This window comes from Typopeltis vanoorti, chromosome 23, assembly GCF_054136105.1.
Source record: "Typopeltis vanoorti isolate ZY-2024b chromosome 23, IOZ_Tvanoo_1.0, whole genome shotgun sequence".
NCBI lineage: Eukaryota > Metazoa > Arthropoda > Arachnida > Uropygi > Thelyphonidae > Typopeltis > Typopeltis vanoorti.
In genome coordinates, this window is record NC_143571.1 from 1,297,890 (window position 1) to 1,323,594 (window position 25,705).

At 33.2% G+C, this 25,705-nt stretch overlaps 1 protein-coding gene across 2 annotated transcripts in view; it reads right to left on the minus strand.

Annotated features, from left to right (window-relative positions):
• Window positions 1–1,673: 1,673 nt before the first annotated feature.
• The window catches only part of LOC150093566 (uncharacterized), a 125,313-nt gene continuing 101,281 nt past the window's right edge, over window positions 1,674–25,705 (minus strand). For both annotated transcript variants that reach the window (XM_090412882.1, XM_090412883.1), the window contains 14 exons: window positions 22,159–22,243; window positions 21,179–21,267; window positions 17,050–17,112; window positions 16,479–16,571; window positions 15,495–15,554; window positions 13,708–13,808; window positions 13,349–13,412; window positions 12,593–12,756; window positions 10,892–10,970; window positions 9,082–9,136; window positions 8,584–8,660; window positions 7,803–7,905; window positions 5,895–5,969; window positions 1,674–1,936 (listed from right to left, as the gene is read on the minus strand). In XM_090412882.1, the coding sequence (XP_090269008.1) occupies window positions 1,884–1,936; window positions 5,895–5,969; window positions 7,803–7,905; window positions 8,584–8,660; window positions 9,082–9,136; window positions 10,892–10,970; window positions 12,593–12,756; window positions 13,349–13,412; window positions 13,708–13,808; window positions 15,495–15,554; window positions 16,479–16,571; window positions 17,050–17,112; window positions 21,179–21,267; window positions 22,159–22,243 (1,161 nt within the window). In that variant the 3' untranslated portion in view covers window positions 1,674–1,883. The remainder of the gene's footprint in view (window positions 1,937–5,894; window positions 5,970–7,802; window positions 7,906–8,583; window positions 8,661–9,081; window positions 9,137–10,891; window positions 10,971–12,592; window positions 12,757–13,348; window positions 13,413–13,707; window positions 13,809–15,494; window positions 15,555–16,478; window positions 16,572–17,049; window positions 17,113–21,178; window positions 21,268–22,158; window positions 22,244–25,705) is intronic.

Consider the following 25,705-nt stretch of genomic DNA (forward strand, 5'->3'; position numbering starts at 1 on the left):
TCATAGCCTAAGTTACTTTTTGTAATTTCACTTACCAAACTGATTTGTGGATCCTCGTCGCAGTCGAGTCAGTCACTATTACTCAATAAGAACTACTATTTATTATTATCGATCACAGAATAAGAAATCTATAATGATTAGAAGACATATTTCAATCTAGAAGTTTCGAGAAATGCTTATATTAGAAAATAGTGTTCCAAATGTGTTTATTGCTCTAAGAATTTTTTCGGCATTGCCAGTATCGGTAGCAAGTTCAGAAAGGAGTTTCTCGAAATTAAAACTTACAAAAACTTACACTCGCTCTACGATTGCTCAGGAACGACTCACTAGTCTAGCAATAATATCTATAGAGCATGAAATTGCATCTACAATCAATATAGATGAATTAATTGAAAACTTTGCCAAAGCAAATGCCCGAAAGATTAATTTTTCATAATTTTTATATTTAATAAATAATAATTTTCTTGCTATGCAAATATCAGGAGAAATCATATATGTATACAAATGTATTGGTTTTGATTAATAAATTTTATATATAAACATTTATATATAAATGTTCATAATGATATTATTTTTATAAATATCCACATGTGTAGGTGTACGTGTGCTTTTGTGAGTATGACAAAATATATATACAGTAATCCCTCGATTAGTGAGCTTAATTCGTTCTTTAAAACAGGCGCATTAATCGAAAACGCATTAATCGAATAATTCGTTCCTCAAATATAATTAGTATAATTCGTTCCTCAAATTTCTTTTTTGATCCTTAATTTTTTTTATAAAAGAATTAGGATATGTCTCAGGGCCTAGTTAAAGTAAAATCATGAAACTGAAAGACAATAAAACGTATTCAGAATATAAATTTTATTATTCTACTTCTTAACAAAGAATTGAGCTAACGTAGTTTGGCGGGCATTTTTTTTTTATTTTTTTCATACAACCAACGGTATGGCCCTATTGCCTCTTCTACTCTTCTGCAAATTTTACTGCTTCTCTATTGCTGCTTAAAAACCTCACCTGTACGAAAAATATTATACACCGCCGATTGTTATAATCCGCTTGCAGGCAATCTTTATGACCGATCGTAAACAGCGGTATTCCCTTTCCCAAATGTTGAAAGGTTTCGATGTGTGAAAATTAACGATACACAAATGTTATTAGGCGTTCTGGGTCCGAGCTTTTCGACGTATTCTCGAATATTATTCTCCTCAGAATATTTCCACTATAAAATATTTATTCATAAAAAATGCTTAGAAAACTAAAATGACATTCCAGGAACTTCTCGAGGAACACAGTTTGGGAAACCCTGGTATACATAGTGTACATTTTACATTTTACAAAATAACATTTTACAAAGTTATTAAAAATAACTTTGTAAAATGTTTTAAATCGGTAACTAAATTATTTCATTCTGGTGAGTGATTTTTTAAAATAGTTAGCCGTAAAAATGTATCGATAGAAAATTTTAAAAATCTGTAACATTTATTTTTAAGATGTATATAGGCGCACTAATCGAATTTGGGTATCAAAAAAAAGACGCACTAATTACTGCATAGAGATATTGTATAGGGGCGCCTAAATTTTCTTTGCCTAGGGGAGTCAGATACTTTTGCACCGGTCCTGAGAGTATATGAAGTATTTTTATAGAAATATATGGCTAATTCGCAAAAAACTGAATCACAAAACGAGATCAACTTTAATCATTCACTGCGCCGATCAAGTTTCATAGTTCTACAAGCCTACATGAAATGGACGATGACAAGTCACTGAACGCGTACTTTGTGAATGTTGCATAATTATGTGTTGAATGAAATATTTATGAGACGCCTTTCTTTACACAAACTTGACAAGCACTTTATTTCTGTGGAATGGTAATCGAAAACTCAATTCACTTTCCTCAGTATTCCCTGGTTGCCATCTAGAACAACGATGTCACCTGAAAAATAAAGGAGAGTAACTTTACTTTATATATCGAGTAGTATTTCAAATTATATTATGCTGAACTCTATTTGTCAAAGGGCTAGCAGACTTTTCTACAACAGAATGATATCTTTTATTATGTGAACATCTGAATAAATATACGTTAACCTTCCTAAAAATAAGTTCCCTCACCTGATATCTGCTATAATATTGTGGTTTCATCCCATCATAATTCACTCATTTCTTTAATCCACCAAAAAGCATTTGACACTATTGAATAGATATTCTTTGTGACAAACGGTTCTGTACTGCTATTGCTTTAGAGACTCCACTTTGACAGGTTTAAATGTTATTCAATAATATGAAAATACAATCAAATTGGAAAAATGCTTAATGGGTTTCCCACTATGCTTTCATAGACTGTCATAGGAATCAATACAGACCACTTTTATATATAATTTTCGAATGAATTATTCAGTTTATCCCTTAGCTCATATATTATACATATCTTTGATATTGTTCTAACCAAATTCGAAAAGATTTTTTCACGACCTGAATATCACTGTTATGGTGTGTATGAGCAAGAAGATACCAGATGATCTTGAAAATGAATTGTGGATAATAATATTATCCATATTCCCATAATGTGGTGTCACACAATGAAATGTCTAGCCGTAATGGCTAGATATTTCATTTTATTAAATAGTAAAATGAAATTACTGTTTCAGTAACTATTTTTAACTTGATATTTTCAAGTTACTGAAATAGCTTGAAAATATCACATTCGATATATTGGTCAATTTTATTTTTAAAATACGGGCTTACTGTACAGTATTATTAGTCCTTCTAACTTCGTGAAACTCAACGTACATTACAGCGTAATTTATCTATCATCACATATGTTACGGTTATTTTGGATAAGCACTGCAAAAAAAAAAAAAAATATATATATATATATATATATAAGAAAATAAGTAGTGTTTATAAACAAATGAGATTATTTTTTGTTACATAAATTTATGTAAAATATTACAATAGATGTAAGTCTTAAAAAACAAATAACCATTATTAACCTCATTTTTATGTTAATTTTCTCTATCATCTGTTGAAAATAGTTCTTCAGATTCATTGTTTAAATGATCGTCATATGAATCCCAGTTCGAATCCGGTAAATTCATTTCGTATTCATCGGCATCAGGGTCTTACAACAGATCATCTTCCGTACCATGCATAAGTTAGAGATACCACACTTTTTAAATGATTTTATTACAGTCTCTACTTTTACTTTATTCTATCTAAAAGATTCCGTTTGTAAATGATTTTTCACCAGTCAACATCCAATTATTCCACTCTACTCGCATGTGATATTTAAATGTTTTGTTCAAGCAGACGTCTAGTGGTTGCAATATAGAAGGTAAACCACCTGGTATAACAGCAATTTTTGTGTTATTTTTTCTAGAAGAATTTTAGTATTCTCAGTTAAATGACTACGAAACGTATCCCATACTAATAAACTGCGTTTCTTCATTATACCGCCTGGTCGCGTGTTCCACACATTATTTATCCATAATTTCACACTATTTTCGTTCATTCATCCTTTTTAGTGAGAATGTACAAAAACACCTGAAGGAAATTTTATCTTAGGTCTAGTTTTACGTTTGAAAGATGATCATTGGTTTTAACTTGGTTCCATCAGACATAATTCGTATATATATATATATATATATATAAGGAAGCGGTCTATTAATATGTTCCTTAAAAAGCTGGGAACAGAATCCATTGGGAAATATGATAAAGGACGCAGATGAGAAGATAGTTCGATAAATCTGGAAATGAATTCTATATGGATGTTGACCAATACTGCTCGCATTTGTAAATGATGGAGGGGAAGGGTGGAAAGTTTTTGCATTATGTCCTTTTATAGGTATTTCCATAGTTACTGCTTTATGAAAATGCGTATGAAATGACATAATACATAAAAAGAGCATCTATAAGAAAGTGATTGGATCATCTATTAAGCGAATAGTTCTGGATACAGTCACGAATTCGGGGAATTTAGAGTCATATACATCCGAAATGTGAGACTTCAGAACAATATTCTAAAGTCTGACAGATATAGAGATTCATAAAGTGTTAGGAGTCGAGAGGAAAGAGAAGTTATGTAAAGAACGAAAGAGAACACTACGTTTTGAAGGCTGATGAGGACGCAGAAGCGATGCGTTGTGCACGGATAGGCCAAACGTGAAAGTCAACCTAAGAAGGCAAAACTGATCTTTATTGGAAATTAGGATATTATCTAGTGTGTGTGTGTGTGTGAGAGAGAGAGAGAGAGAGAGAGAGAGCTTTCTTTAGAAAAATAAGACAGAATGTATAGGAGGAAAAGTATGAGTAAGAGCAAAGCGCTCTGAATTACTTCTGCACTGATGAAAGCATATATAAAAACGACTGATGAGAGGAAACGCACATTACACGCAGCAAACACCAAAATGGAAGCCGGTAGTTCAACTGCAAATGGTAGAAGAGAGAGACCATATGAAGGTATCTTGGTACGCCAGACTTGATAAATCAAATGCTTTGGAAATATCAAGTGCGACTACAAGTGTTTCTACAAACTATTCCATGGTTCATGTCTAAAAGTGAGTAAGGTTAATTAAATAGGATATTAGCAGAATCCATATTGCCATATTTGGATCAATAATTCATTGGTGGATCCCCAAATGGTGAAGTAGTTGGCTGTTAATGATGTTTATCGTTTTTTTTTTTTTTTTTTTCGTGAGAGCAATGGAATAACTGTTTGTTTGATATCAACTGCTATCTCCTTTGTTTCCATGCTGTTTTTATCGAGCATCGATCCATGATAAATGCCAGTTGAGGATGATAGCTTGAAAAGGTGAAACAGGATGAGTGTTACTTCTGGCGCACAATAGTTTAATAGAACTGGTGCAATAAAATCTAGACTAGGAGTCTTATTACTGTGGAGGCTATTTGGGTATTTTTCTGACCTCCTTTAGGCTAAAGATCTGTGGAGTCATACTATGAGAAGTTCATAATAAATCTATTGTTAAATTTTGACCAATTATATGTGGGATAAATCTTCAGTTTTTGAGATATATCACCTTTCTGCATATGTATATTTTTATTTTTGTTATGGGGGATTCACATGTGTCAATGTAGCTTAGTCTCATGCAGTCTACGTTGTATTTCATGTTAGATTTAAATACTTAAAAGTCTAAACATGCAAATGAAAGTTTCTGAAGGATCGGATTTTTTATGTCTTTAATCTAGAAATGCTGACGGTAGGAGGCAGCCTACAGAAATCACATTATTTTATAGGCGACTCTTGTTTTGAATGTATATGCGTATTTGGAATCATGATGTGCGAAATATCTGTATGTTTGTTTGTTTTTTTTTTTTCATTTCTCTCAGCATGGTACGATGAGAATAGAGTTATCGAAAACATAGAGAATTATCATTATTAAGATGATTAGAATGAAATTAAAAAACAAAACTTAAATTTACATTAAATCGAGTCATTTATCTAAACAGAAGAACAGCAGCATTTGAACTTTCCTGACAGGACAGGATAGCAAAGTATAAAGTTCTCTTCGCTATAACCTCAGTATTACTTGGTCTACCTACTCACTGATGAGACCTCAATAAAGGTTGAAACCAGTCTGGGATACTTGCCTCTCTACACAACAGGCAATGGTATTTTGCTGGTCGGCAGAATACTCATTTTACTGGGCATTCGCCAAACTTTTAAACTGGCGAGAAGAAGCAGATTTTAATATTCAGGAAAATGTACCATTTTGTTTCTGATTTCTCCAAAAATTACAGTAGATGCGTTTATGAATATTTTTTTCACTGTGAGTTACTCAGTCAATCGCGCAATACCACGTGAAGAAGAAAATTTAAAACATTTGTGCAAAACTCAAACAGAACATTAGATTTACATCATTTTACGTTATTTATACCTGAATGAAATATTCTTGTTGCACAGTCAAGTCCAACTATACACGGAAGACCATACTCTCGTGCCACTACAGCTCCTGAAAAATAAAAGAATATATTGTTGATTTTGTGCTAGTTACACCAATAGATTCGTGTTAAAATTGTTTCCCGTTTTAAGAATAATTCACGAATATCTATTGTTTTGAAAGACATTCCTTTCCAATGGAAAAAGAACTAGAATTATATTATTATAACATATGAAATTTTGAAGATACCAAGTTCATCTTAAAAACGAAGATTTTTACTCTATAATTATTGCCACTGTCCTCTCTCTCTCTCTCTCTCTCTCTCTCTTAAGCATTCTAAGCAATTCTGAGCGCTTTTCTAATTAATTAATGATTCGGATAGTGCTCCAAAAATACTAGGCATTCTGTATTAAGTTCGTATCCAATGATTTATTTTATTCTATTTTTTTCGTATGTAGATTTCTCTTTGGTTACTCACTGTAAATGATGACTGTTGATAAAGATCTCTTTTTATCTTATAATCAACTAAAAAACTACAAGGAGGACACAGAAAAGACTGTTCTTTGGTCTCCATTTTTCTTATATATACAATACTCACAATAATTAGGCTAAGAAACAAGTCGTTTTTTGTAGTCATGATGATGATATAATCATATTGAATCATATTTTTTTGTAATGGTGAAAATAATCAACTTCGTCTTAATGTTTATTAATAAATCTTGTTCTGCTTGCACAACCACAATATCCCTTTATTTTTATTTATTTATTTATTTAAAATTTTGTTTTTTTAATCCCCGTTTCCGCCTTCTCTGACATATTAGCCTTAAGGGCCATTTAAAGTCAGTGCGTTTGACTTTCATAAAGCAGGAAAGGTGTTTATTCCAATATTCATAGCGTGTTATGCCTGTCAAGTCGTATGTGTACTCTGGTCAGTTATTCACTTTTTACAAAAGGAAAAAACCCAAGCTTCTAGTATTAAAACCCTGTTACGTCTCACAAGAATTTTATCATACTGTCAAAAGCACACTTATTTGAAATGTTTTATAAATTTCTCCAGCTTTCCGGATTGGATATTTTTAGTAAAGAGCATCACTGTTATCAACTATGCTGCGTGCGCTCTGTATTTCTTATTAGCCTCTTAAAGCTGTCGAATAAAGCGTCGCATGTCGCATGGAACGATGAAATTTATCTGCCATGTAATGGCAGCAGAAACATCCTTGTATAGATTCGATACTCACAGCCCATTGGTTGGACAACAGAGATACTGTCCTCTCGACAATGCAGCAGACAATGTGTTAGTCAACAGAAGTAACTTTTTATCGTTCCAGAGGGTGTCATCAATGCTCCTTTATTTTTGACAACTATAGACATGCTGTTTGCGCGAATGTAAGGCGGTTAACCGAAAGTGGCTGTCCCTCCAATAAAGTAACGTTGGCCCTCACACAACAAAACTCAAAGAGGCTAAAAAAAACTCTCTCTCTCTCTCTCTCTCTCCCTCCCCCCCCCGTTATTTAACAGACAGTGTCCACTGAAATCAAGGTGGTGCCAGAATTTGTCGCTTTCAAGAACCGTGTGTGGTATATTGTCAAAGAATTGAATTATCCGCGAAGAAATGAATCTACGTTGCAGAACATATTGGGTCTGGTTTCGTTAATTAATGCTCTTCGATTGTAACTTTTATGAAGTGTTAAAAACGAAATATATATAAAATATACCCAACAACACTTGATTCGTCTACTCTACAAATACACAAATAATGTAAGATTAATTTACGCATAGTGATTTTTTTATATAGTGAACGTTTTTTTACTTATTTTATGTTGAGTTTCGAGCATTCTGTTCCCTCACAGATTACACTGCTACACATATAATTAACAGACAATTTTTAAGTACCTAGTCACTTACCGTGAGAAATTAAACCACCAATCTCCGTTACGACCCCAGCTAGCATAGGAAAATATGGACTCCAGGCTATATCCGTACTGTAGGTGATTAGTATGTCTCCCGGCTGCAAGAAATGGATAGCCAAGATCAGAGAAAATATTATCGATGTACTGTTTTACCGCTTCACTACACTAGCTACGTTTTCTTAATAAGTGAAACTAGAATACCATAAAAAACCTTCTGGTCGACTTGTCTATATTTATCAAACTGAGTAAACTGCGTGTTTAAAAAGAAAACAGTTTTTTTTTTTTTTTGTGACGATTAGTTCTCCTCCCTAGCAACGAACTCCGTACGTAGACGAAGTAATTTAAATAAATCCATACATTTATCATGGGATTTGAAGGCATCGGATAAAGTGCATTATAGTTATACGTGAGATTGAGTGAATGGAAAATTAACAACCCATGATTCTGATACGTGATATGCTTTAAAAACATCCGTAAGAAATAATAATTTTTCAATTTTCAGCTAGTTAGCCGTTTACAGAATTCGCTACCAGAGGGCGTCACTAGAGATACATTTTAACGCGCTTTCTGAACATCAATACAGTTAATACCAGTAAAGAAATGCAACATAATATTAACACCCCTTTCCCCTCTTTCGTTGTATTTCGTTATTTCTTTATATTATGTTTCGTTTGATAATATTATCTTTTAGTACGACAGCGGAGGAGTATCTCATTTTTTTTTCACTTCTACATAGATTACGATAGATCAGCTTTGCAGTGAAAATAAATACATACCTGAATAGACGGAGCTTCCTCGATGCAGTTGACTACCCTAACAGGACCTCGAACTACACCACGACTAACAGGAACACCTAAGTATTAAAAGCGGAAATTAATCGAACAAAGAATTGATAGAATATATTACAACTAGTGGAAAGTAAACCAAATTGTATATTTATTAATTAGTAAAATCAGAAAAACTAGCAAAACGAGTCTGTGATGGAATTTAGAAAAAAATCGATCATTATTTCCTATCATTTTTTTATAATTCATAAATTAGCTGATAGTGTTAAAACTGCTCAAACTTTCCTATTGTAAGTTCCTAAAAACTTTCCTAAAAGCCTAGCTTGCTCAGAGTACTAACTGTTTTTCACCAATGGAAATAAAATTATCAAGAAATGCGCATGCGCTAATTATTGTTTTAAAAATGGCAAGTCATTTAAGTCAATCTCTGCAATATTATTTTCTGAACTCATGCAAATCATCTTTCCATAACAGTGAATAACATCTCACCTTTCATTTCCAAACAAGATCCATCTTGTGCAGAAATATTAGTGGAAGTGTCAATCTACAACAGAAGAGATATTTCATCAGAAAATTATATTAGTAATATATTAATATTATAACACGTGCATGTTCGATACCATCACTCATGCATCTTGCTCTCTCTCTCTCTCTCTCTCTCTCTCTCTCTCTCTCTCTCTCTCTGCCTCTTGTTTATCTGCAGTCACTTCTTCACGATATAATCGCGATAAGCGCTATCCGGGTACTGAGGAAATAGGAAAATTTCCTGAAATTTGAAATTTGGATTGTGAAGTGTGCTGGAAACTGCTATTTGATCAATACCCTGATCAAATGTAAAGTGAAAATCAGCGGGTCAGTTTCAAAAGGCATTGTACAGCAATTGTACTTTTCAAAGAATCTTAAGAAACGGATTTATTCCAGATTTACTATAAACCGGTTCAACAGTGCAGCTTGTCGAGTCTTAGGTGGAAGCAAATACTTCTCGTCATCCTTATTTTACTCTAAACGTGCTGACAATCTAAGAGGATCTTAATTAGTATATGAATATATATTAATTATATATGAATCAGATATCGTTCCAAATTTAGTGAAAATCTCTGAATCTGAGGAGACGCAATCCTTAGAGGTGCCCAGGTAGCTGGGAAATTTCCATTGCACTTTTTTTTCCTTGTTTCTATTGTATTGCAGTGTTCACAAGTCCTGCAAGTCCTTAATCAACAAAGACATACCACCAATTTATACAGAAATAAGTTGAGGAAGACAATCTGTATTGATATGAATACAACACGAAAAGATCCACGTACTACTGAACACCTTTATCGATTAAGAGCGTCATATTAGAAATTTCACTACATTACAAATTACAACAAATGATATTTGGCTTACATATCACATATTACAACCGATGAATTTTGGCTATAATGATTCGTGTAATAAGACTGAAGTCATGACTTAAAGCCGGCTTGAGTCCTTTCTCGTCTTAATTATTCATATTTGATTTTCTGATAATTGAAATAATGGTCACCAGGTAATGTCTCGTTTTGATCAAGTATTCTCTTTAAATGTTCCTACAAATGTATTTCTTAGTAAACATATTTGTATAAAGTGAATGACTGTATGCATAAATTATTATTAGTGATCGTATTATAAGCAACCAAATATAGGCATACGCTGTGGTAGAGAGTTGTATTCTGAATGGGAAAAATGGAACCTATCCTGTTGGCTGCAAGTGTGATATTATCAATGATGGTGTTTCATAACTCTAGTTTGATGGGGCTACGGCCAATTCGCTCCCAAACCAGCTAGTAATCGTGGGAGAAAAGAAACAAAAACCCATACAGCGATGATTAAGCAATATATACGAATGAGACAAGAGTATTTAAATCAGTATTTGTAAGTTAGAGTATTTGTAGTTAGCTGTCTCCACTTCAAATGGATCGTAAATGCGGTTGGGAAAATGGTGCTACCATTGCGCCCATTCAGAATTCCGCTTAGTCTGGTTCCTCGGTATTGAACTGTCCGGCTTGGGTGGCCCTCCTGGTGGAAAACACAGCGCAGGCATATCTCAATACATCATTGAAACAGGCGCCCCCACCCCTCTCCTTCACCACTTCAGGGGTGACGAGTCCTATGAAGCCTTTCTTCTTCTTCATACACTTTCTAGAATATTTAAAACTTATTTCAAAGATAAGACCAAATGATACATGGAAATGACTTTTTTTTGAATTAATTATATCAGTTTAAGCTATACATTAATAAGAATAAAGTATTTAGCAAATATTTTAAAATTGTGACCTACTGGTTTCGGTACACCTCTGATTACTTCAGGAAATCGGAGTCCATCTAGTTGTGCATGCGCACGTTGTCTTCTTATAGCACTAAAAATAAATAGTAAAACCACTTATAAGTATTATTTTTGCATTAAATGAGAACACTTGTCAGTTCTGCTTACAATTTAAAACACGCCATATAGGAGTCATAAAATTATTTTTGTTGTACTCATTTGTTGTACTGCTATAAAGAATCTTAGAGAATGGGTTTCACTGAGTGGCTGGCTAATATTCTTCGTCAGTGATTCAAAGTTAAGAAAAGGGAAAACTGAATTTCAGGAGTGTACCTAACTGTTCATGTAACTGATTCTTTCACATATTTTCCTATTTAATCATTCAGAAAATAGAACTAGAAGCAAAGGATACACGCCACTGCACAATGGGAAACGGTGTTGCACTTTTCTACCTAATTTTGAAATTTTAGTTTTAAAGTTTGCTTCTTTTTTTTTTTTAATGTTTTGCTCATTCACAAGAGGTTGGTTGATCAACCTATAGTATATTAGTACCGTGTGTAGGTGGCGGGTTGGGAAAGGAAGCAGTTGTTTACATTCGATTTAAATAACTGTAAATTGTATTCCTTGAGAAACACAGCAGGGAATAGACTGTTCCACGGTGCAGCAGGGATGAAGGAGGAGGAAACGAAACTTGTTCTGTTTGTTTCTAGGTGTACTGTGAAGGGGTACTGAGCAGCAGCTGCATGTGTCCAACGAGCTTAGACTGAGTGGAGGAATTATTGATTTATTTCGGATGAGCATTTCCCATGGAAATATTTGTAGAATATACATACTGCAGAAACCAAACATCTGTGCGAAAGTGGGGGGGGGGAGATGGTAAGAGACGGGTTATTAATCAATCTAATTGCTCTCCTCTGTATTGAGTCAAGCATTTTGAGAGAGCTTTTAGGGGCCCCACCCCATATGTGGGAGCAGCATTTAATAGCTGGGCGGATTTGTGATTTGTATAATGTTAACAGCTGAGCGAAAGAGAATATGACTTATATAAAGAATATAAAGGAACATGGCTTAAACATTTAATAAACTTATAAACTACATTTGCCACACGGTTAGAACAAAAAATGAGTAGTCTATTATCACACGAAGCAAAATGGTTGTTATTGAGAATATCGAGATAAAATAAAAGAGACTAATTATATAATGGAAACAACACACGGTCTTCGAAGCCGTAGCATTTCATTATTATTGAGGATTATTATTTTACTTATTTGTTATTATTAGTAGTAAAATAATGAGCAACATTTTTGCAGAAGAGTTCTACTGCTCAATGGCTGAAACAATTATACTATTAAATGAAAAATCCCGATTATCCCGAAGAAGTTTCTGAAGAGTTTATTGTTATCCAACGTGATGTTAAATTGCATCAAAACCCTGCATTCTGTCTCACAAAGTAGTGTCTGAAACCTGAATAAACACCCAAAGTGAAGAAGAAATTTACATACAGAATACACGTGCATCTGTTTCACTCCCCCTGCCGCAGCAAACTAATAGTATATAATACTCAAGTTGCCTAAGGAGAATGTGTAATGATGTATTAGTTAGTCGATACACACACACACACACACACACACAGCTGTGGCAGTTTTCGGTGTTGAACAGGGCGACCCGATGGAAATCAGAAATCAAGCAACATTAGAATTTTTTCTTTCGACTTACGTTGAAATGAGACCTGGATCTCGAGTATCTAGAACTTCCTTTATTTCTTCAATCGTCAAGAAAAAAAGGAGATCGGCATCGTGCAATCTTCCTTCAGATACCATCAATTTAGCCATATGGTGGAAGGTTAGACGAATTTCGTTTACTGCCTTGATCATTGTGGACTTTAAAAAAATAAAAAAAGCAGAAATAGCAATATTATAATTTTTCTATTTGTACTAAATAATTGATACCTAAATTATTGGATTAATATTAGTTTATAGTCCATAAATCAGCAGTCTATTCTTTATGAAATCGATCATTTTTTAATTAAATATTTATTATTATTATTATTATTATTATTATTATTATTATTATTATTATTATTATTATTATTTTATTTATTTTTTAAGTCTCATATCGAAGATTTTCAGCCCGATAGTGTAGTTTTTAACTTAAAAAATATTATAGCATATCGGAACTAAGATCTACGTATTTTACATCAAATAATCAATGGGGAAAGAAATGAATAAGATTTTAATTAATACGATATCTTAAACGATGGCTCAAAAAAACTATAAAAAACCTAAATCCTTAACTATTAGAATGAAATAATAAATGCAATCTGTAAGATAAAATTAGTTACTTTTCTTCAGAGTACTTTTAAACTAAAAGTAAATTTGGATTCGAAGTCGATTTTAAACCGAAAGTGAAATATAGAAATCGAATTTTTTTTAAGCAGTATTTGTTCTGCATAACATAACACGACATACTCACCTTTGCTCTCTCCCTGCTCCTTACACCTATCCGACAGTATGGCATTAAGAACTTCAGTAGCAATCTGATTAAAATAAACTCTTCCTATTAATCATTTCGTTGTTCAATGGATAGTATACAATTTTATTGTGACACTTAATATAAAACAAGTGATTATTAATCACTTGTTTTATATTAAGTTATTGCTGCATATATGAAATAGAAGTCCCATTTTTATATTAAACTGATAGTGAGGTTTAGGTTTACAAAGTGATTCATAGTGACGTGACGTAAATCTCATGATTTTCAAATGCAGTTGTGTCAAGAGCTCTAATTAAAATAAGTTGAAATTTCAATTTGAGACGATTGCTCAATGATACCTGGTTTTAAAGGTGACGGGAACTTGAAGTTTAGACAAAATTTCTTCAGTTTTCGCCTCATCCTTGGCGTTCATTTCTGTCTTCACACTTCCAACAAGTCCCTGAAAAAAAGGCATTTATTCAATTTATTAAGCTTACTGAAATAGATAGATAAATATATGTTCTTCATATCGCATGGAAGTTTTTTTAAGAAATAAATCGGATTTTAGATATCATAACTATGAATATTCTCGTATAATAGAAAGGAACAACATGCGCTGAAATACACGTTTCAAATAAAAGCCATTTTAACGGACTAAGTATTATAGTCATTTTAGAGATTCCAACTTAGTAGCAATGTATATATAATCTGATCGATGAAATATACAACAAACAAGGAAACGACGTTACATTTATCAAACAGATAAATTATTTTTTTTTAATTATTATAGATAAATTATTATAGCAAAAATATATAATTTCGAATTGCTTTTGCTAATAAAAATGGAATTATAACAAACGAGAAAGGATACTGCGAGAGCAGGGATGCTTCTAATTGTTTACGAGTAATAACGTCTGAACTTCTGAATTTTTTTTTTTTTCGAATTGTCGATATTTCAGTTGTCTTTACGAGAACAACCAGGACGTCCACAATAAAGTAACTGTATTCAAGTAATTCTATCACACATCGGAGGTATAGACATTAATAATCGACGTTTAATTGAGATATTAGCAATCAAATTATTAAATTCTAGCCATTTGGCGTTGGATATTATTAATATTAATTCGGATTATTTTAGAAAGTTTGCTGCGAACAGTGCACTGATGGAAACCAAATGAAACATACTAACATATTAGGTTCATTGTAATTGTTAAATTTTATCCAATTCAATCTAGCTGGAAAGCAGTTATTCAACATAAACTTTTGACACGTTTTGCGTACTGCAAATGGTACAACTGAAAAATCAGCTAACGCCTTTTATTCCCGTATAAGGAGCAGGCGAGGCCATTTTGGCCCTATCCAACTTTTGGAGACTGAGTGGGCGGTTCAATCTCCACTGGTATCCAATCAGAGATAGTTGCTCCAAGGCTATCACGAATTTAATTGGCACGCAATGAAGAAACTGCTAACAAGTGCCGCCATCTCGTGGTACCTAGTCCTAAAACAATGTTTTTAATGTCTGTAAATAGTGTAGGTTCGACGGTCGATTTTTTTGAGTTAACAGGACAAAAATTGTTCCTCTACTCGGCGACTAGATTCGAACCAAAGTCTTCCTTCTTGCGGTCAAGTGGCGTAGAGTGCAACGCGACTTCAGCAGCAAAAGTCTCAGAAGTAAATGATATAGGCCTGCGCTTTTTGCGAAACACACCTAAAATGGATCGAACAAATGAAATGAACAACATTACTTTGAAGCGTCACAAAAAAGTATTCGTTCTGCGATTCTTCAAAAGTAATGTTATTTTATAGTAAATTTAAGATGTACATTGTCATAATTTAACTTCAAACGTCCACGAAAAGTTATAAACCTCTAGTGAATGGATGCAGTGGCGGAAGAAGGGTTTTACAATCTGGTAAATCATTCACTAAGAACCAAACATGGCACTTTTTTCAAAAGTAATACTTTTATTATTTTCAAAAGTGTGAAAAATAGTTTACACTGTTATCGTAAATATCAAACTGCACTTAGTTTATGGTATATAAAATAATTTTTGGAACATAAAAGAATCACTACAGTTCTTTTCTAATAACTACTAATTAAGAAATATTTCATTTCTGCTTGCATAAGTTGCAGAACTTAATTATTTACCTGTAACATCTTGATGAGAGACTCGGGATTCTTTCCCCAAGGTTCGGAACGCATATCGAACTGTAAAAGTTACATTCAGAAAAGACAATTCAGTTGAGGGAATGGAATTATGAAAAAGAAAATTTAAATTATCAAATTAAGCACATTTTGTATTAAGTGATGAGAAAATTATTGCAGAATTATGAACTTGGAGTTATGACTAAAATAAATAAAAAGCTATGTGGCCCATGAATTATGTCTGTTAACTGCGTATTCTCTTCGGACCGACTCGTCTGTTTTGTGAGATTAAAAACAAAATCCGAATTTCGAGAATAAAATCTTATCATGTCGGTATCATACCGGCTAGAATATCTTTAATTTAAAATCCCTCGAAAAGGATTTTTTTATCGTCTTAAACAGGAGCGGAACCCAAGTGTTTCCAACTAAATGAGATTGTCGATACCGACTAAGCTTTCAGGTTCTGTATAATTGTGAAGATTTAACGATGTATAATTATGAAGTCATGTTCATTGTTATAAACTGAAGATACAATAAAATATCTATAAAAATATAATATAATAAACTGAAAGTTAAATTATCCGTTTTCTAAGTGGGAAATTTTTTTGTTATTTGACATTCGTGTAACGAACAAGTAATACTATTCCAATAATATTTATTTTCTTTGATCTTTACGATGGTGAATAAAGCTTAACTAAATATGCTGACTTCTGTTGGATAGCTATAATATTCTAAATAATTATCAAGTGAATGTAAGCGCCATGGCCGAGTATTGCGATACTCTTGGGTTAGAAAGACCTCGCTTCGAGTATCGTCTAGGACGCGGAAGATCAATATTAGCGATTTTCAAATGAAGAAGAATTAGTCGTCATAATATCATTCGAACATTACATCAGAGATGGTAAACAGCCTAGTTGAGTTATTGATTTAATTTAAAGACGTTACGAAAGAAGAAAGACGTGAGAATATTTAAAAATTGGTAATTACCTCCTTTAGACACCTGTGACCATGTTTCTGAATAAAGTTTCTAAATTTAATACCAGAAGCAGAAGCTGTGGTCCTCAACCATTCTAATATTTCCTGCAAGAAAAAAAAATATTGTTTTACAATTTAGACTTGTAGTAGTGATTTTAGAATGAGTGGAACTATTTAAATTTTGGAATTGGCAACAACAACAACACTTATTGACAATCCACCAGCATGACTATGATTTTGCCTTCTCACCGAAAGGAAATGGGTAAACCCTGAAATATTTTCTATCTCGTGGGATCCCTTGCGTGCTTGTGTTGAACTCGCGGAGTTTCCTTAGCATTGCTTTTTGAGAAGTGGCATGAGAAGTAATGCCACTGCTCAGAAAGATACTTCCTTTATTTGAGATAAACGAAAATGCTTTAAAACTTACACTGCATTTGAACAGATTACATTTTTATAATATTTTACTAAAAGCAAATTTGACATTTACTTTAATCTTCGTTGTATCTCAAAATTAAAAAAAAATGTAGAAATAAGAAACAATTAAAATAACTTTAAGTTATTTTTATTATTCGGAAATGCTTACCTCTGTACTTAAGGATTTAAATTTGTTTACGTCCATATCGTGTGCTATAGAATAAGCCAAGCTCTAAAGAAAACAAAAGAGAAAAAGAAACAATGAAATATGAATGTTATAATGTCAATAAATTTCAAAGAAGTATTCTTGTATTTTATTCCATAATCACACCATAATATACAAACATGGAAAAAGAAATTTAATCAGCAATTACAGATCCATAGCAATTATCTATTATCGATCAAATTATGGAGCGGATCGTACTGAAGAAACTCATTGCATACACAGAGACCTTTCATATTATCCCCAAATCACAATATGGTTTTCAGAAAAATAAGGGAACAACATCTCCCTCTCTCTTGGATGACTTTACAGACTTAATTAATACCACATTGGACAAAAACAAAATTGCCATGGTAGTCTTTATAGATCTAACCAAAGCATTCGATACACTCACACATCAAACCTTGTTAGAAAAGCTGAGGCATGTTCGAATAGACGGGCCTCTTCACAGGTGGTTTACAAACTACCTTCAAAATAGAAAGCATATCACACGTATCGGATCAAACCGAAGCAGAGAGCTACCAGTAACCTGTGGAGTACCACAGGGAGCTGTATTCTCCCCAACTCTATTCAACATTTACAAGAACGATATTAATCAGCTACCACTCAAAGGTAAGATATTCCAAAACGAAGACGATACGGCAATAATATCCATCCATAATAACGCAATCATAGCCCAAACAAATATGCAACATGATATAAATCTGATCATAGACTGGCTCACGAAAAACTCCATACACTTAAACTCAAAAAAGACAAAATTAATGATATCCAGAAATCCACTGACTCGACCAGTTGATAATAAATATATAACCATCCAACATCCACTTTCCAACACAAAAAACACACAGAACAGCAAAACCACTACAATCACTCAGGTTGAAACAATACGATACCTTGGAATTTACTTCGATGCAGATATGAACTGGAATAGCCACATAAATCACCTACAACAAACTCCGAACAATTAACTGGCACGCTCTACTTAAAAGACAGTTCCTACACGCCCCAAAACATTAATACACAAAACACTATGCCAAAATATAATATATATACTATGATACGCTATAACAAAGTATGCCTTCTGTGAACCCTACAAACTAAATAGATTAATGTATTTACAATACAAAGTGATAAAAACTGATCTTTTGGGAACAAAGAGAAAAGATCGACTTTATATACAGTGCAAAGTCAGAACACAAAATGCTGACAGCAAAACATTTATGTCATTATGCAGTTTTGCTAAAACATTATACATACCGTATAACTAGACCTCAGATCATTATATCACATGTAAATACAATAATCACTACGGAAAGGCCACGCGAAACTTCTACATCCCAGACATGATGAACAAATTACCTTTTGAATACAGAAACTTACAAACTACAATAGCCTGAAAAGAGTTCTAAGGTCATACTATGAACAAAAAAACACGCACCCTAAATGCCATACAAACTTAATGAAACACAATATATTCGCTCAGGCTTCCAGTTCAGCGACGCATCAAGATATTCCCAAGTTATTGTGTGTGTGTGTGTGTGTGTGTGTGTGTGTGTGTGTGTGTGTGTGTGTGTGTGTGTGTGTGTGTGTGTGTGTGTGTGTGTGTGTGTGTGTGTGTGTGTGTGTGTGTGTGTGTGTGTGTGTGTGTGTGTGTGTGTGTGTGTGTGTGTGTGTGCGCGTGCGTGCGTGCGTGCGTGAATTTCTCAATCAACGGCTGCAGTGGAAATCAAACCCATTAAACATTAGCCTACTTCCCAACACAGCAAACAAACTGCTATAGTTACAGCGCTTAAATATACTAAAAGAAAAATCAAAATTGTAAATATATATACCTCATTGTTAAATGAATAAATGTTGTATTATTATTATTAATACATTATACGGGGGGAAAAAGAAAGAAAAAAATCTCTACGAATTTCATTGTTACAAAAAAAAAAAACACAATTAAACCTGTTGTAAATGTGTAATCACAATATGCAATCATAATTTTAATAACAAAAAAAGATTGAAGTTTTTTAAAAGAAAATATGTAATCAAATATGTATCATATGTAATCAAATACATATAATGTATCATATGTAAAAAATATTATTATTATTATTATTTAAAATAATAATAATAATACTAATAATAATAATAATAAATTATAAAAAAAATTTACCGTTACTCAGTCACGAGAGAAATTTTCAGGGAAGATGAAGTGTACATAGAAAAAATAAAATATTTTAATAGAATTGACACAATAGATTTTAAAGTCATACACACTATCAGAAGGGTACCATTCTTCATGATGACATTTTTATGAAGGAAAGGCTTTTCCTATAATGAGTAGTCATCCACTTGGACCCGCTTCTCTGAACATATCTTTAAAAAGAACAATAAAATATTCTCCGTATTTGCTGCTAGCAAAGGAAATTTAGTTACAGGTATTATGTACAGTTGTAATTGATCAGACTGCTTGTTACAGTAATAATTGAAAATCGTGATTCATGCTTTTCTGTCCTATAAGCCAGATTAAAAACTTATGATTGCCCAAATATCTGATGCTGAATTTGCTGCTTGATTTGATCATTGACACGGCTTGATGAGGATTCTTGAAGGAATATTATCGGTCTTTTGATCAAAGCAAAACGATAGTGAAACATATTATTAGAAGCGTGCGCACGTGTGCAAATACTCTTTCTCTCTGTACGTGATACCGTAATGTCTATTCCTATAATGTGTGTGTATGATAATAGCGAGATTCTATGGAAATCTGTGTGGTAATCTATGGAATCTGTGTGGAAATAACCCGCATATTCAGGCATATATTTAATATCTAATCTGTCAGATAATACCAAGCATTTTCTAGTCACTTTAGGCATCTAATGAACAGAGGGTGTAGTCTCACCGATCAATGAAATTCATCTCCCACCATTCACAAACATCCAAGACCATTGTGGGATTTGACACGCAACCTGTTACTTATCCTATCGTTCATTACTATTGTGGATGAGCAGAGGATTATACAGACCATAACGCTCAGTTGCATGGAGATGTTTTCAAAGCAAAATATGAGCTTACCTTACGGTATCACGGACAGAGAGGCAGGTGCCAGTGCACGAAAAATACACATGCTAGAATAAGCATATCTTACCATAATGCATGATGTACTTAGTGATTTTTTACAGCATTTATTGCTATGTGTGGGAAGTATTTTCAAGAACTAGCAAATTGAACAATTTCAGAAAATTTATGACATCTCATTTCTTAAAAAATATTTTTAGGAAAAAATATTAAATTAACCATTACATATTTCTTTAAAATATATATTTAGGATTAGGGGATACGAGATGGCTGCATTTGTTATCCTCATCTCTTCGCTAGTGCCGAGTATAATTAGTGGTAGCATTAGACTGGCTATTTCTGATTGGCTACCGGTGGAGATTGAAATGCCCTCAGTTTCCAAAAGTTGTATGGGGTTAATGGACTCGCCTGCTCCCTATAGGGGAAAGGCGTTAGAGGACAGAATTAATTTACAAAATTTGTTAGAAACTACGATATTGGACTCATATTGGAGATATACGGCAAAATGAGTTATGCATTTAATCAGACAGATTTGTAGCAGAAACATAACAAATAACTAACTGATCTCAAAAGAAATGAATTCGTAAGTTCATTCTCAAGAACTATTTTCTTTCTAGATCGGTTAGTAAAACGATTTTTATCGATATAGGGCTGGAACAGTCGGAAAGATTAACCTTAGTCCTTTGGATGGAAAGATATGAGTTGGATTTTTCAGTTGAAGATAAATTACTGGATCTCATACGAAAAGTAAGTTTTTTTTTTAATTCTTCCGAAAGCTGAAGGTCTATCTCCACGACGAAATAGCTGAAGGTCTATCTCCACCACAAAATAGCCAAGCCATTTGGAAAATACACATAATGAAGAGCAGCATTCCTATATAACCATTTGACTCAAGCCAAGCAAAAATAAATTTGCCAGTACGAAATATTTATACTATTATATCAGAGTAAAATTAGGATTATTATCTTATTAAATATAAATTTCATTTAAAGTAAGAAATAATTACCTGCATAGCTGCTGGAACATCAGCACTTTCAACTTGGCTGCTAGCTGTCAGTATACTGGCAAAGTCAGAGAACACGTCGGGTCCCCAGTCTAAGCAAAAGAGTTAGTATATGCGAGTGATTAGACTTACAAGGTTCATTATAAAACACAAGCATAAACATGCAATATTCAGATTATTGCCGTATTCTTTTTTCTGCCATAAATTTGCTTTAGAACCCAAATACAAATATGTAGAGGAATATTATAAGACAATTACTCTCTTTAAATGCAAAATCCCCTTTTTACACACATGCTCTGAAATGATTTCTTGAAATTTCTCTCACAGCAAAGAGAATATCAGTGAGGTTGAATAACAAGAGATCTTACCTCTTGACCGTGAATCTTAACACTTGAATACTTTGACAAGTAATAACAGGACTTGTTTTCATAGAAACTTGAAAACATTACACCACACGTTATCTCATGGTATAAATAAAAATTGTTTTCTTACAAAAAATCTTCCAACCCTTAACTGCAGCATTAATATGCAGGATATAGATAAAAGTTGTGTCGCGAGATATTGATGGTTACAAATTTTTATGGAAATAAAAAAAATTACAAACATTTACAAACAGTCTTCCAAAAATTTACAATTCGAAAGTATATTTGAACACTACGTGAGTGGTTGCGCTTCCCAAACTTAACTCAATAATTATTATTTTATCACATGCGAATTTATACGTAGCTAGAGGGCGCTCTGTAAGAAGGTCGTAGTTGATGAGCGCAATTTTAAAAAGGAGGTTTATTCTGTAAGATAATACAGATGTCACGACGTTTCTAAATTGTTGTTCCTCAGTACAGCTTAATATTAGTAGTTCCAACTACACACATAAATATCCAAAATTCAGTTTCATTACGAATACCAAAACTAATTTTGTTTTCTTTTGCAAAATGTCATTAATACAACTGAAAGTTTAGAGAGAAATGGATTAACTACAATACCTCCTTTAGCAGTGGCCAATGTAGTCAGCATGCTGATATTCCAGACAGCTGAAGATAGAGTGCATTCCAAGTGACATTTTAAAGACTGCAATCAAGTAAAAAAGTATACTTAGGATATTCAAGATAAAAAGAAAACTAGAACTACTGCTAAGAATGTTTTTTTTATTAAGACCATTTTAATACAAAATAGTACTCGATATTTAAAACACATATATATTTGTGTATATGCAGCTCTTCTCTCTCTCTCTCTCTCTCTCTCTCTAGTTAACTTTTGTGTGAGATCTGTAGATTATTCTGGGCTTTTTCTCGGTTGAAAAAGTTCCTTACATATCTAGGCTTTAGAGCCTAATGCAAGAATGGAATGGAATATATGAGGATTTATTTGCGTGGAAAGGCACTTTCCACGTAAAGAGTATAATTGTTTTAATTTTGATCATAATGTAAATTTTGCAAAAAAATTTCAAACTAAACATGTAACTAATGTGGTTGACAATGTTTATTTTACGATATTATTTTTTTTTCAAAGGTAAGTCTTATAAACTGAATAAGTTATATAGTATCGACGATAGCATTCTTTTATAGACATTTATGACTTTCAAGGAATAAAAGTCGACAAAAATTGCGGTATCATTATCAACTGAGCTACAAAGAACGGTGCACATTAGGTTTTTAATTTATATATAATTTTTATATAATTTATATATTTTTTTATATAATTTATATATAATTTATATTTACATTGCGTTTTTATTTTACATATAATTGTAGATTTTTATATTAAATTTATATAACTGTTTCTCTGCTCATATGTCTCTAAGTCAGTTATTATAAATATTCAGCCAGTTTTAATTGCTATGTACATTGTTGGGGGGGGGGGAAATCTCTGCAGCTCATTTAATATTTTCAAATAGTGCAGTGTCCTACTCATCCCAGATTCACTCAGATTTTGGAACATTCTCAGATGTCAACTTAACGCGTGTACAGAGATAATAAGCCGATAGTGTCAGATTCTATGTAGAAGGAAGTTTGGGACGTGCATATTTGTGTTATATATTCTTTTTTTCTGTCATAAATTTACTTTAGAACCCAAATACAAATATGTAGAGGGATATTATAAGACAATTACCCCTTTAAATGCAAAATCCTCTTTTAACACACATGCTCTGAAATGCTTTCTTGAAATTTCTCTCATAACAAAGAGAATGGCTGTAACATTACATGCGTTGAAAGTAGTCAAAAATTATATTTTGATAAGAAACGATGAATATTTATCTTCTGAAATTATTAGCAAACGATGAAAAAATCTTTTATGCCCAAAACATTCGAACAGAAGTGTGTTATTAGAATTATTGCAAATTTTAGAGTGTCTCTAAAAATGCATCGCAATGTTGTCGATTGGACATATTTGTATTCTCAGTCAAATTTATCCGCTAAAAATAGAAACAGTAGAAGTTTTAACTACTAAAATCTTTTCTCTATTTGAAACACAGAAAGAAAAGCGTCTTGTCGGAGCTTCAGAGCGTACTTCAAGCTGTCATGGATGCGTTTCTTGATGGATATACTGAAGACATTTCTACCAACCTTCGTTTATTTCCGTGAACCTTCATTTTTCTTTTTGTTTTTAGTTCACTTTTTTACGAGTCCATTCAGTCACATTTTTTACACATGCTCATTCTATTTTTTTCTATACATATCTCTCTCTCTGTTTTTCTCAAAATATTTCTTTCCCAAGTTATTTATTTTTTGTCAACATTTTCTTTTCATTGTTAACCCTCACTTCCATACAAAAATAGCTAAGGTTTAGCAAAATCAATAAATATTTCTAATCTCTTTGTATTTCTATGTATTAAATTTGTATACACACATGTTATTCTCTAAATATATTGTCAATATTTTGTGTACCATTTATGCTGTGCAATTGTTATACTTCTTGTAACTCGGATGAGCTCATGCTCTTGGGTTGTACATAGGATGTCATTGTTTTACAATAATGTAATCATATGTAAATGATAACATAATGTAATGGCATGTAAATGATAATATAACGTAATAATGTCATGATATGTAAATGATAATGTAATATAATGATATTATTATTATTATTATTATTATTACTACTACTACTACGGGCAACTCCAAGGAGTCTTTAGCCTCATCGAGGGAGGCCCTGAACATCATGTCCACACAACTATTCGACATTCTCACAGTATCTTTCATACCTTGCCTTGAACTCATTCACTGTCTTAGCACCCAAAACAGACTCTGGCAGCTTATTCCACTCATTTTCCACTCTAAAAGTAACTAACACCCTTACTAACCACACTCTTTCCGAGCTTCCATAGATATTCCCTAGTCCTCCCGCCACCAGTCCTGATCTCAAAAATATCCTCTGAATTAATCGTATAAAAACCCTTCAGCAATTTGAATGTCTCAATCATATCTCCCCTTTTCTGCCTATCAACCAATTTCTGCAACCCACAAATCTTCAGCCTGTTCTCATAAGGTTCATTCCATAGACCTGCTATACTCTTGGTCACTGGCCTCAGGATCCTCTCAACCTCCTCCCCATCAAGAAGAAACCTAGGTGACCAGATCTGGGCACAGTAATCTAGATGGAGTCTTATCAAGGCTCGATACAGAGGAACAATAACTTGCTTATCTCTGCTTGTCAAAGTATTCTTCAGCAACCAAGCGATATGATTATCTGATTTAGCCACTTTTGTAATGTGCCCCCCTAAACTTCATCTTCCTATCCACCAACACTCCCAAGTCCCTGGCATCATCAATCTCCTGGAGTACAGTTCCACCAATGTGGTATATTGTTGCTAATCTTTTCACCCAAAATGCATAACCTTATATTTTGTCACATTAAATTGACATCAATTCTTCTTAGCCCAGATCTCTAATCTATCCAAATCATCCTACAAGATTTTGACATCTTCTGCATTCACTATTGCCCTACCCAACTTTGCATCATCAGCGAACAAATGAGCTGTTCCACTCAGATCCTTCCCTATATCGTTAATGAACAAATTAAACAGCAGCGGTCCAAGAACAGAACCCTGCGGCACACCACTAGTCACAGGCCGTCTTTTATACTCTACTCCTGAATAAACTACTCTCTGATATCTCTCCATCAACCACCCTCCTATCCATCTCACCAACCCTTTATCCATTCCCATATGTCGCAGTTTACGAATTAGAATTCCATGTGGTATCCTGTCAAGGCCTTAGCCAGGTCCAGCAGTACCACTGTAAACCCATTACCCTTATCCAGTTCAGCCGTCACTGTGTTATAAAACTTGAGCAAGTTACTGAGGCAGGATCTACCCTTCACAAAGCCATGCTGTCCCCATACAGTATCTCATTTTCATCAATCCATTCCTGTATTTTTTTCCTTGACTACTTACTCCACGACCTTGACAACGACTCCTGATATGTTGATCGGTCTGTAATTTGCAACAGTAGTCTTGGATCCTCCTTTATGCAGTGGAACTATTTTCCTCTCCTTCATATGCAAATGATAATGTAATGTAATAATGTAATG